Source organism: Micropterus salmoides, unplaced genomic scaffold (assembly GCF_014851395.1).
Source record: "Micropterus salmoides isolate LMB-PRFRI ecotype aquatic unplaced genomic scaffold, ASM1485139v1 Ms_hic_scaffold_9, whole genome shotgun sequence".
Classification (NCBI taxonomy): domain Eukaryota; kingdom Metazoa; phylum Chordata; class Actinopteri; order Centrarchiformes; family Centrarchidae; genus Micropterus; species Micropterus salmoides.
The window spans coordinates 22,168,448-22,182,513 of record NW_024044681.1 but is presented as its reverse complement, the minus strand read 5'-3'; the positions used below and the strand labels follow the sequence as shown (position 1 = coordinate 22,182,513).

The following is a 14,066-nucleotide window of genomic DNA, read 5'->3' as shown; positions in this document are numbered from 1 at the left end:
TGCAGAATATGTAGTACAGCAGTTATGTAGCCACTGGTTTTACCTTTGTAGCATGTGCAGAGAATATAGTAGTCTTGCAAAATGAGTGAAACCAGATTTGATATGAATTCAACCTCACAAGCAAATAACAGCAGTTACTGTGCCAGCATTGTGCCATAAGGTGTAGCATTTTGTGGGATTTTTCAGACATTCTTTAGTAAACTGATAATTGAGTCGGAGGAAGTAAACATAAAATGTGTGAAGTATTGCACAGCATTCAACATTATAACCATGACATTTTCACCCAAATGAGAATTTGCAGTGCAAAACAGTTAAACTCACTGTAGAACTGTCAATATAACAAAGACTTCTGCTGCAGTTTCTTGAGAGGGGAAATGACAGACATGACACACACACATACAGAAGTATTTATAGTGGCTGTTTTGTGCCTGTGACAGATGATCTTTAAGCCAGACAGCGTTTTGCCCCCTGAGAGGCATGAAGGGTTAAGTAGACAGTTGGACTGGAAAGGCTAGTTTGCAGCTAGCAGTTGTTATTTCAGGGCATTTTGTCTGTAGTGTGATCTCCACTCAACTCTTTTAGCCATTTTGCAGACAAATACTCAAGCTCTTATAATTGGCTTGACATTCAGCCTGCATGTGTGATTTTTTGTAGAACTCGCTGTTTGTGAAAGTTGCAGTGAGTCACAAGCCACAACTGAACAAACTGAAGGACAGTTCTCCTCTCAACCCTCTTATGTGTGTGTGTGCATGCCCGATTACTTTTTTTTATTTATCCTTACATCTGTGTGTGTTTTCTGGCTTTGCTGCTGCTGTGCTCTCAGGGATTAGAAAGGCAATTTATAATGGTTTGAAGAGAAATCTCCACAGGCCTCCAGTCTAAAGAGCTGAGTCTGCGCTTTGATGCAGCGGGAGGCCAAATCAGATAAGTATGATCAGTAACACTGCCGATTATCCTCACTATCTCCCTGAGGGTTTCAACAGTGGATTACTCTGATTTGTACTGATACAACTAAAAAATATAGGTGAGAACATTGAAAATTCACAGTGTGAGTGAAAATGAATGTCTTACATTTGATGGGCGCAGTGGGAAAGCTATAAATTTTACATGCTGTAGTTTGCCGTTGCCCCCTTGTGATATCTCATAAAAAGTGCACATCAGGATCTCAAGTTGTTTTTAATGTCTCCATTAAGATGAAATTGCGCTAAAAGGAATGAATATTATGCAGTGAAGGACCATTAGCACTGAGTTGTTTCAGCAATTCACTGCAACAGATATCTCTCTTTACAATTCACTCTCCGGTGTTGAGCAATGTTCAAATGGTTTTCTTCAACAAGAAAAAGATAGACCTGCGTGTTCTCAGTGCAGTTAGAAAAATACTCACACAAGATTATTTATTTTCTAACAGGTGAAATAATACTCAAACTATAGCTAGATTTTTTTTTACTTGTAAACTGAATGACCAGTTAGATCTTTTGCAGTCATAAGAAGGATGTTACTGGATCTGATTGTTACAAAAGTACTTAGTTTATATTATACATGTACACACATTCAGGGAGTCAGTGGACATTTTCAGGACCATCTTCCATGTTTGTGCTGTTTTGTAGGTGTCATGTCCATCAACACGCTGTTTTAATAAGCGTGAGACCAGTTTAGCTGCATTAAAGGTGACAGACAGTAAGTAAAACTTTATTTTATTTATAAAGCACCTTTTTTAACGCAGGTTAAAAAATGCTGTACATACAGTATATCACAAACGTGAGTACACCCCTCCCTCCTGAGAGATTTTTACATACACACACACACACAAAAACAACACACATACAACCACAGATAGCAAACCATTCGGAGTTATGGAAAAGCTAACTTCAAGAGTGGGTTTTGAAATGTTTTTTGAAATTGGCAACAGATTCAGCTGATCTAATAGGAGAGGGGAGATCGTTCTGGATGGAGTATGGATGCTTTTGTTTTAGATTTGGCATGCGGTATAGCCAACAGGTTTTGGTCGGAAGACCTAAGATGTGTAAGGGTTTAGTAGCTCAGAAATGTAGTCAGGAGCTAAGCCATGTAGTGCCTGAAAAGTGATAAAAGATAAAAGAAAATTTAAAAATCAATCCTGAGCCAATGCATTGAGGCTAAAATAGGAGTGATGTATGATCTACGACTAGTCCTAGTTAAAAAAAACCTAGCTGCTGCATTCTGTAGAAGCTGTAGACTTGCCAGGGCAGGGCAAGTGAAAAGGGCATTGCATAAGTTGGAACAGGAGAAAATGAAGACATGAATGATGCTTTCAAAGTCAGATAGTAACTGTATGATTTTTCAAAGACAAAAAAAAAGTTAAAAAAACACAATTGAACCAGTTGGTTGACATAGTTTTCAGATTTCAAATGAAAGTCAAATATAATGCCAAGATTTCTGCCCATGCACCTATGGGAGTTCATTTAACTGTAGTATGGAGGGCATGGCAGCAGTCCTCAGTCTTTAGCTAGGGCTCAGTCTAAATGAGAAAATCTAAATGATGAGATGTGATGAAGTTATTCAGGATAAAGGTTTCGTTTTGAAATAGACCTTGCACTGAAGCGTGAAGAATTTTTTTTATTTACCTGCGGTGAAAAGTGGACGAGTGTCAATGCAAGCAGGAATGATCAGATTTTGTCAATGATCTTGGCATATTTGACTCATACATTTTTAAAAAGTGTTCACTATATGGCAAGAGCTTTATTGTTCTTTTGAAAATATATTTGAAATCCTCAGTCTACTGTGGACATATCCATGTTTGTTTAAACTCTTACTAAAGCAAAAAACATAACCAGCGGTAAAGTGTGTGCTTGTCAGTTTGTGTCTGTGAAAGTGGAGGAGTTTCAGCAGACCTTTTATGTAAGTAAAGCTGCAGGGGAACCTGCTTTCACATGGCCGGGAAGCACCCTTACTTGTCCCCTCACACACTGATAAGCACTTTCCTGGCACTTTTGGTTAGTTGACCAAGGAATAGAGACTGCAAAGGTTGTATAAGGACACTTTCCCAGCTAGACTTGTCTGCTGGACTCCTGTTTGAGTTGTGTGAACAAGCCACCTAAGGAAAATATGACACTTTACTACAGCTGACTTTTGGAAGTGATTGAGAGTCGAGACAGATGAAGGGAAGGGAAAATTACAGAGGTGTTTGATGTATTTGTACTGTTTCCTCCAGGAAAAAGAAATAGGAAGAGAGGTTTTGTATAAAAAAACAGCTGTGCATAATGAAGGGAAGTTAAGATCAGGGGATTCTGGTTGGGGATTCAAAATACTACATCAAAATAAATAAAGGAAATGAACACTGAAAACTGATTAAAATATGTTGTGTCTTTCTGTAAAATAAAATAATGTGAACAAAATAACTAAATAAAAACTTATTCTTAAGACCACAGATCCCCCTTAGAAATTAGATTATCTAATTAGGTTTTGTAGAGTTGTGTATTATTACAGCTCATGCTAAGACAAATATTAGTATGGATACAGTTCCTAATTATAACATCAATTTGCTTAATTTCTGATCTCATTAGCGCCACCGTCGGTGTTTAATATATCATGTTGATTAAAGCAAGACATCAGGCAGCTCAAGGACCTCTCTGCTGTCATTTATTAGGAATAATGTTATAACAAACAGTGAAAGATACAAACTAAAAATGAACTCCTTTGTTTGTGAATGGATAACTCACTGCCCCCAAAAGTCCAAATACCCATGACAAAACAGTTAAAATGATCAAAGCTATCTTTAAATAGACTGGAAAATTCCATCTATTTTTGCTTAATTTTAAAACAATGGCTCGATTTTATTTTATTATTTTTAAACAAAGTACTTCATTACAAGGCTTAGCCTGCACCCATGGGTCTGCTTCAGACTTTGTTTGCAACTTAATGAGGTTAGCCATTTTGTCCATAATTCATGCTCAAAATGAGTCATATGAAAAGAGAAGCAGGGGGGCATTTTCCTTTTTCCTTGCCTCTTTATTCTTCCATCGTCAGAATCTGTTTATGTCGGTGAAGCTATTAACCCCTATTATTTTAATGCTGTGTCACAAATTCTCTCTCTCTCTTTCTCTGTTTGTTTATCTGTTTCTTTCACTCTTACTCTCATTTGGAAAAAGAAAATAATTCACCTCCTCTTCAACTCATCCATGAAATTCATCCCCTACTATATACCCTGTCTCCATTTCCTCTCAAGTTTTGTGCAGATACTGTAGTCAAGGTATGGAAATAAAAGCCATTCTACTTCAGATCCCGATGCACATAGGGATCTCTGGTTCCCATGGTAACGAGGCTGCAGAGTTGGTGAATTGGCACTTAACGTGCCGGTCAACACTTTGACTTTGATATACAGCCTTAATGTTATTTCACAACATTGTGTGTGCCTGCATGTATGTTTGTGTATGCATGCATTCCCTCTTATTTATACAATAAGGTATGAGTTTTTAGTTTTTGTCTTTAAATAGAATGTCTCCCAGATACCTCTAGATTATCACATATGCTGCTTATGCATCAGTCCACTTGGCTGAGGCAGTCCCACAACACAGCTGCAGTTTTGATGCATTGATATTTCTGATCATTTCAAAACGTTACCAAGAGGAGCCTGGCATTAACTTAAAATTCTTGTTATTCTTTTCACATTTGCAGCTACATAAGGTATTGATCCCACAGCAACACAAAACATCAAACAAGCCGAACAACAAAAAAGAACACAAAATATATATTTCCACATGTTCATTAATGCTCCAAACATTTTCAATCAGTCCTCTTCTGGGTAAGAGACATAAAACGCTGTCTGCTTTAGATAAAGATCATATTCAGGAAGGAGTACTGTATTATTATCTCAAGAAAATCAACAAGAAATGCAATGCAGTCATCTAAAAATATGATCCTCTTGTTTCTTGACATGTAGATTCCTTTTTACTGACTTCTGTGTAAGCTTTTATTTTTGTCTTTTTCTGTGTCAAGGCAGCCATTACTTGATTTCCTCCTAAAATATCTCTGTGTGGATGATTAGTCTTCAATTTTTGACACCACCAACACATCCCACTCCTACATTTCTATGTTCTAAACTGTAACTTGCTGCAAGTGCTAATTCTGGCATGTGGTCACTACGGCATTATGTTCTACGTAAAACCACTAAATAGCCTCAGGCTGGGGATGCTGTCTTCCAGGACGCTTACACGCAGCAATGATACCTTAGAATAGTGTTCTTGTGAGTCATTTTTTACCTCTTTAGATCAAACAGACCAAAGGTATAACTCTCCCTCCCATCTGTTATTTCTTTAAGTTTGTAGCTCAGCCAAACTGCCAGCAGCTTTTGGCGTCCCGGTGGTATGATGAGTTCCCTGGCTGGAGACGTCGTCACTGGGCAGTCAAGTTCTTTACCTGTGTCTTCATCGGGCTCCTCTACCCCATGTTTGCTCTCTGCTACCTCATCGTTCCTAAGAGTCGCTACGGCCTCTTCATCCGCAAGCCGTTTATCAAGTTCATCTGCCACACAGCATCCTACCTGACCTTTTTGTTCCTGCTGCTCCTCGCCTCCCAACACATCGTCACCACAGAGCAGGGCAGGCAGAACAGGCAGGGTCCCGCACCAACCACCATAGAATGGATGATCCTGCCCTGGGTGCTGGGTGAGTAAAAGGGGTTAGGGCTGAGGGTGTTTGTTATCGAGGATGGTTGTTAACGGCTGTCCTGATGTACAGAAATAATGCCATGGCCACTTAACTTAAACTTAAAGTTTGTGTGTAGTCAGTTTACCCAACTCCATTTCTGAGAGATTTAGTTTGTTTATTTCATCGGTTTGGTATGGTAGATGGCTCCAATTACTATGATACCCATTAGCCTCAGCTGGCGTTGTCATCGAGGAGACACCGGTCAGAGGCACAAATTCAGAACAATCAGTCTGTCTCTATCAGAATTTCCCTCTAATGCCATCACAAGGTTTACATATGTGGTTTTGAGTGAAATGTCTCTACAACTATTGGATGGCTTTGAATGAATGAATGAACGAATAAATCTTTATTGTCCACCAAGATGGAACTTTTTCCGTGTGAATTTCCCCTCAGAATGATTAGTCATAAAATTGGTGATCCCCAGACTGTTTGTTTTGCGCTACCATTATCTGCAAAACTGATGACATTCCCATCAGCCTCAGATGTACTTTGCATTTAGTGCTAATCTAATTTCTGCTGAACATCAGCGTGCTAGCATTGTCTCTATGAGCACATTTGCATACTGACTTTAACATTTAACTCAAGGCACCACTGTGCCTAAATACGAGATCACAGAGCTGCAGACTCTTAGTCTTGTTAATAAAATAACCAGATATTTTTTGTAATGATATTTCTGATCTTTTGTACTGTTGATACAGTCAGGGAGTTTCATGCAAATCCAAGCTAAAAGTGCTATGCATAAAATGAGCTGGATTTTTGTGTGCACAACCCTGGGACACCAGAAATTAGTCTATACTATACTAGGAGACACCTTCCAGACATTAAGGAACAAGTATTTTTTGTGTCCATGGTATAAAGATATTTATTGAAAAGATAATCAGACAATCTCTATATTTCTAGGATTCATCTGGGCAGAGATCAAACAGATGTGGGATGGTGGTTTCCAAGACTATATCCATGATTGGTGGAACCTGATGGACTTTGTCATGAACTCTCTATACCTGGCCACCATCTCCCTCAAGATTGTAGCCTACACGAAGGTAACCACTATGAACAGCAGAAGAACATACAGGTGTAGTGTTACTTTCCTATGTTCTGACTTTATCTGTTCGCCATCCTCTCGCCCTGTTCAGTACAGTGGTAGTAAACCCAGGAACCAGTGGGAGATGTGGCACCCAACACTTGTAGCTGAGGCAGTGTTTGCCATAGCAAACATTTTCAGTTCCCTGCGCCTCATCTCGCTGTTCACAGCCAACTCTCACCTGGGGCCACTTCAGATCTCTCTGGGGAGAATGCTGCTCGACATCCTTAAGTTCCTCTTCATCTATTGTCTGGTAAACACACAAATGTTTGCATGCAGGCGGGAACATAAACAAGTATACGAGTAAGGTACAAACACATGGGTACGCTCACACTCTACTCTTTTTCTTCAGGTCCTACTGGCCTTTGCAAATGGCCTGAACCAGCTGTACTTTTACTATGAGACCAAGGTTCCAGATGCCAAATGCAAGGGCATCCGCTGTGTGGAGCAGAATAACGCTTTCTCCACGTGAGTTCGCATAAATCCAAACTCACTTGTTTGTGAAGTTGAGTTACGTTATGAAATTGGGTGACAGAGAAAGAGAGTGTTCTGTGCGTATCGCTGTTACTGGTTGCAAAATGTGTGAAAACTTATTTGTCAGTTGCAAAGAGAAACTCATGTAGCTGAATTTCATTTTCTCCACTTTTATGTGAAATCCTTCAACTGATAAAATGTTCACCCAACAGTGATAATAAATATTATGTCTCGGAGTAACACATATCCTTCCCTTGCAGTTTATTTGAGACCCTGCAGTCTCTCTTCTGGTCAATCTTTGGTCTGATCAGCCTGTATGTGACCAACGTGGATGCAGACCATCAGTTCACTGAGTTTGTCGGTGCCACCATGTTCGGCACCTACAACATCATCTCACTGGTGGTGCTCCTCAACATGCTCATAGCCATGATGAACAACTCCTACCAGCACATTGCTGTGAGCACATATCTGTCATACTGCGTACAAAAAAATTAACAAACACGAGTGTGTGCAATAGATAATGCAATGTAATCGAGTATTTGTGTTGGTAGATCGTATCATGCGCCCTAATCTTGGTTTCAGGATCATGCAGACATTGAGTGGAAGTTTGCCAGGACAAAGCTGTGGATGAGTTACTTTGAAGAAGGGGCCACACTGCCGCCCCCCTTCAACATCGTCCCTAGCCCCAAATCATTCTGGTACCTCATGTGCTGGATCAAGAGGCAAGTGTGCAAGAGGACAAGCTCCAAGCGCCCCGGAACTTTTGGAGCTCTCGGAGTAAGTTGGGTTTCAAACACTTAAAGACACGTTTGTATGAGTTGTGAAATGTGCTATTATTTTGTCTAGCAGACACATGCACTTGCACTTATTAGTGCAGTCAGTCATTTTGATAGAGTTGTAGGGCTAAAACGATAAGTAGTGGAATCGGTCAATTGATTTGTCGATCTGCAGAAAATGAATTGGCAACTGTTTTGATAATCAGTTATTTCTGCCATTATTGAAGCTCACATTCCAAACATTCTCTGCTTATCAAATGTCAGGATTTGCTGCCCTTCTTCATCACATATGATAGTAAAGTGAATATCTTTTTTATTTGACTGGTGAGATAGTGATGGTGAGACATAGACAAAATGATTAATCGACTGAGAAAATAACTGGCAGATTACAGTAATCAATAATAAAAGGAATCATTAGTTGCAGCCTTAAAGAGTAGAATCCCTTTTTTTAGATGGCAGTAATCTGATTTTTATTTTTTACTGTTTTGTGCTGCAACACTCAGGGGGCACATGCAGTGAGACCCACAGACAGCAACATTTAATGCAAATGTGTGACACTGTGAAGAGAAATTAAACATGCCTTTTCTCTCATCTTCCATTCTTTCTCTAACTCAACCTCTCTGGCATCGGATGTCTGTGCAGAGACGAGCAGCAGAGAACCTGAGGGTAAACCATCAGTATCAGGTAAATGTAGTCTCTTTCAAAGCAAGCTGAAATTGATTATCTTCCTCTACTGTGTGTGTGTGTGTGTGATAGAGTGACAGATATTCGTGTCTTCGACCGCCTTTCTACACTTTAAATTTAAATCAGTCAATAGAATGCTTTTGTGATGTCTCACACAATAGGCATAACAATTACACTCAGTGGGATGTTCATCGCCATTCTCTGTTCAATTATTTCCCATTTGTCCATATCTGCAGGTGGTTATTGTAGTATTTTTTTACAGCTGCAGTTTGAAATGTGTTTCCTTTTGTGCGTCTACATTTGTCTGACTGACTGTGAGTTTTGTATTCATGCAACACTTTCATTCAGTATTAGATGGTGTTTAAATGTATTTTTCTGTATGTAGGAGGTACTGAGGAACTTGGTGAAACGTTATGTGGCCGCCATGATCAGAGATGCCAAAACAGAGGAAGGCCTGACTGAAGAGAATTTCAAGGTAAGCAAGGTGTCTACAGAGCAAAGACTTAAAGCGGCTATAATTAATATCTCTATATTAACACTAGATCATATAACTACTACATGTATGTGATGTGTAGCTCATAGTGACAAAACCACAGAGAATTATCACCCAACTCTGTAGTCTGGGTGGTGCTTTGTAGTTCCTTTAAACTCATTGTTTTGGTTTACTGGCCAGATATTTTCCTCAGGAGTTGGTGGAGAACAAAGACTGAGCTAAAACTAGAGTGAATGTAAGACTAACATGAAGTCATCAAGTGGACACAAACAAATTAATTATAATGTTGCGCCATCTCTGCTGGATGAACAAGTAAGCAACTATTTGCTAACAGGTTTGCCTTATCAACTGATAGTGATAGTGTGTAAAGCTTGTTTCCGCTGCCCTCAAGAGGCCAAACAAATCGGTTACTGCAGGTATCATGATGATGAAATTAATGAATTGTGATATTTTGTTTTTAATTAGCCAGAGAATAAATACATTTACCATACACAAAAAGCATTATAGACTCGGCTTGTGAAGGCATATTGTCTTTGATTTGCATCTTCCAAGATATGGAATTGCCTAAAAATTACCCCATATTAAAATCTATGTGTGTGCTTTGTTATAAAAAATAAAGTGCTGTATGATTATTTTATGATATTACACTCGATCCACTTAGTTGATATTGATTCGATACTCAATGGAGTGCTCTGCTGATACCAACTGGGACTCATAATTAAATGAAAAGCATTAGTAATTTACCTGGGGAGCTCACTTTTTGCTTTACTCTCACAGGAGCTCAAACAAGATATCTCCAGTTTTCGTTATGAGGTGATGGGCATGATGAAGACAGGGAAGCCTGCTCTACAGGGGGCAAAGGCCAGTGGCAGCTCAATGGACTCCAATCTTGCTTACCCCAGCTCCTCGCTCGAGGTTTCTCCCTGCCCTGAGACCAGCCAGGTGAAGAGCAAACTCAATCGATTCAAGCTCATCACGTCAATCCTCAAGCAGGGCAGTTCTACAGCTTCACCCAGGCCGCCTGAAGCCTTCAATGGTCTACCTAATGGACTCTTGTCCGTGGCCTCTGATGAGAGCTCCAGCGAAAAGTCAAGCCAGAGGAGAAATTTCCCCAAAGATATTAATGACTTTGGCTTATTCCAGAAACACCACTGTGGCAGAAATGAAGCCATGTCAAGTACAGAGGTTTCCAGAAAGATGTACTCTTTGTCAGAAGAAACAACCGAGTCTGGGGGCTCAGAAGCAGAGGGGCAGGACAAAGAGCATGCAACAGGAGGTACGGATGAGAAAGGACTCCTGGAGACAGAAAATAAGGACAAAGCTGCAGTACATGAGGCTATGAATGAAAGTAGCGAGGTCTCGAATATGAATAACAGTTTGGATGGAAGTGGGCAAAAAGACAGAGAGGACAAGGACAATGAGAGTTTACCCTGCAGTGACACAGTAGCTGGTGGATGTCTGTCAGGGTCATCCAGAGAAGAACTACAGGCCAAGTAATGTTGGCCTGAAGACAGAGAGATTGACAATCAATGTAGGATTCAAGTGAGGATGTTATTGTTTGTTTTACAAAGAGTCTAACCTTTCCAGTTATTACTAAACTGATGATCAGTTTTGATCTGTGTGGACTCAGGGAGGCCTTTGGTTGAAGTGTTTTAAATGCTGTTATATTAGCAGTGAAGATGCAGCAAAGGTGAACTGAGCTCTGTGGGAGCCTTGCAAGGATTTAGATTTGGATTTAGATTAAAGTCATTTCATCTGATCTCATCCCTACAGATGATAGGAAAGTAATTATTTCCTTAAACTGATAATTTTCTCTTTTTTTAACCTCCTCTCTCTCCCTGTCCCTGATCTGACATGTGCCCTTCTTTTCAAGTTATCCCATCATTCACCACACGCACTCCTTCATCAATATCTCTCTACCTCTTTTCCTTTCCTGTTTATCTCTACACTGCTTTACTCTGCCTACCCTTATCTCACTAGAGCAATAGATGTGTTTTGTTATAGACCCAACTCTCTGCCTTACTCTGTCCGTTTCTGCACTGTACACACTGTCACACAGTATCTCAAATACGTGTCAAGCTCTGAAGATGCAACAACAATTCTGTCAATGTTTTTCTATGCAAAAACCTGGGATTGTCATTCTCATCATTCTGAAGAGGATAATAGTACATTTTACGGCAACAGTTCATGACTGTGTAAATTAGAGCGTGGCCAACTGTCAGTCAAAGAACAACGCAAGTTATATGAACACAGCCACAACCATTTAAAGCAACATATTATTCACTCCTACAGAAAATAAACTTGTCATTTTGAACAAATTTGCTGTTTTTAACTAGTACCTTTAGATGTCATGTTAGTTTGAATGAATGATGTTATAGAGATTAAAACCATAAAGAAAACTCTTAATTTGGCTTTTTTTTTTTTTTCGTTCATTGCAAATTGCAGATAGATACAGACATGAACAGAATAGGTAAACACTGCCGTCATGATGACCTGATCATCAGAAAGCTTACACATTTTTATTTGTCTGGCTAATTGACCAGACAGTCTCTTATTATTAACTTGGCTTGTGATCGCATTAAAAAAAACTTTTATCCACAAGGTTCATGTCATATAATGAGTGCATTAACGAAATTAGAACAAGTACTGTACAGGATGACAGAATCATTTCTGGAAGACTTTTCCTTCTTGCTCCAACAACAATCTGTCCATTAACAGCTGAAATGTCCTTCCATTAACAGTCAAACCACACAATGAGAGGAAATTTGTAAATGTATTATTTATTTGGCAGCTTGTTTCTGCACTTCAGCAACTAGTCTCTTTACTGAAAACTCCTATTAGCAGCATGAGTTTGTTAATCGAATGTGTACTACAGTCATTACATTATAATCATACTTCAATCCAGGTAGCCAAACCGTTCTTAATTACTTTCTGTAAGTGGAGAAAGATGTAGAGAAAGACAAAGACACATTTTTCTTCTTTTAAAGACCATACAAAGAAGAACTAAAGCCCAGCAGAAATATTATGTTCCAACAACTTCATCACACTGTCCTGCTGTTAAAAACAGAAGCCAGTCACGCTATGTCCTGATATTTAATTTATTTTTAATTATTGTTTTCTCCAGTGTTGACTGCTTTCTGTCACTTACCTTTTCTCAGTGGCTGGCAAATTCTAACAGTGAGTGACCAAGCAAGTGAAAAAGAAATTAAAAGATGATGAAACTGCACTCTGCGTATGATCAAAAGGTTACTGCTGAAACGCTCCCGGGTTTGTGATGGCTCTTCCAACTGCACTGAAGCAGGCTGTCACAGATGGAGAAACATATGAATAGAAAGCTTTCAAACTAGCATATGTGCTCACACTCACATTTTAAATGCTTAGATCTTATTCAGTATATTAGTATTATGTAATACATTTAGAGTGCATGTGATGGATCAAAATGTATTATTAATTAGATTTAAACAAAAAGGATGAAATCAGATTCAGGATTCAGGAATCACTGTGAGCTCACCTGAACTTTCAAATAGGACCTGTGTAACTCAAAATTTAGAAGAAGGTGAACAAAATAGAATTTCTGCACACTAGAGTCTGTAATATATTCAGTTATACATATTTGATTAAATAAATAGATTGTGTAGACTTCATACTACTCATCATGGCCCTTAAGAGCTTTTACACAAGATGAGCCACTTTAATCAATAACACAAACATGTCTGTTTTTTAATTATACAAGTATGTGAACGCAGACCTTTTGACTGGTAAATATTCACTAGTCCTTGTGAGACCAAAAAATTGGGAAAATAGCAACTTTAGTTTTCCTCTATTTACATGCGGTAATGCCATTTTAAAAACGTGTGTGTTATCCAGGTCAAGCCTCAACAATACTGTACTGACAAGTCCTTGCCACTAGGGGGGGATGGAATTACAGGATGGAGTTCCTGCTCTTTGCTTCCTCTTTGGAAAGATATCTGCATTGTGTTTGGGGGGATCTTAGAGGAGCCTCAAGCAGGGAAGGGAAAGAAAAGAAAAGAAATAGCTGGAAAGTTACTGTAAGTTTCAGGCTGATCTGAATATACTAAGACGTCACAGATAGGAAGACTCAGCCTCCTGCATGTTACTCTGGGATCAGAGGTCATGAGAGTTCATAAAGAGTGAGTAGATCAATGATGTAGCCTACTGTAGCTTAGTAAATGTGAGTTCATCATTCAAAGAACAAAATCTGCTGTCTTTATTCTGCTGATCACATACTATTTATTTTCGAACGATAATAAGTGATTTACTGCATCACATGCATATGCATTTAAGACTCAAAACATTTAACTATACCTGGGTGCACTCTGTGGTCACATTTTGTGGCGTAACCGTCATCAATCATAAGATTTAGCTGTGAGTGAACAACATCAAGGGAGTGCTGACCTGCACGTCTCCAGTTTAGACCTGTTCGTGTTCACAAGTCAAGACTGTACACAGCGCTGTTTCATGATGGATTTTTCCTTTGAAGCTTTATCAGATCTGGCTTCAGCGTGGGGGACAGCGACAGCCAGGGAAACAGTGAGACTGGAGAAGAGTTGAGCTGATGAACAACGAACGTGACAGCAGGGAGGATGAAGGTAGAAGACCAGCTCTTAAGGAAAGGAAAGGATGGTGGGAATGATGAATCTACATCGTGAAAGCAATGAGAAGAAGAGTGTAACCCAGGGAATGGATGATAAAAATACACTTAGGCTTCTGTCAAGCAAAGTGTAAACATATCATCTATACAGATTCATCACCATGGGTCTCTGAGTTTGATTTACAGCCCTATTTTTCAAGCCTATTAAAAACATTTCTGTCAATATAATTCCCATATATTGTTGCCAAATATCCCTAGGACT

The 14,066-nt window shown here is 39.3% G+C and overlaps 1 protein-coding gene across 1 annotated transcript in view; it reads left to right on the top strand.

Moving 5' to 3' along the window:
• The window catches only part of trpc4a (transient receptor potential cation channel, subfamily C, member 4a), a 29,200-nt gene extending 17,489 nt beyond the window's left edge, over positions 1-11,711 (top strand). Inside the window, exons 7-15 of the mRNA XM_038709460.1 lie at positions 5,297-5,642; positions 6,585-6,724; positions 6,818-7,018; positions 7,118-7,233; positions 7,500-7,695; positions 7,822-8,016; positions 8,658-8,699; positions 9,085-9,174; positions 9,970-11,711. Coding sequence (XP_038565388.1) covers positions 5,297-5,642; positions 6,585-6,724; positions 6,818-7,018; positions 7,118-7,233; positions 7,500-7,695; positions 7,822-8,016; positions 8,658-8,699; positions 9,085-9,174; positions 9,970-10,689 — 2,046 coding nt within the window. The 3' untranslated portion in view covers positions 10,690-11,711. The remainder of the gene's footprint in view (positions 1-5,296; positions 5,643-6,584; positions 6,725-6,817; positions 7,019-7,117; positions 7,234-7,499; positions 7,696-7,821; positions 8,017-8,657; positions 8,700-9,084; positions 9,175-9,969) is intronic.
• Positions 11,712-14,066: the final 2,355 nt, after the last annotated feature.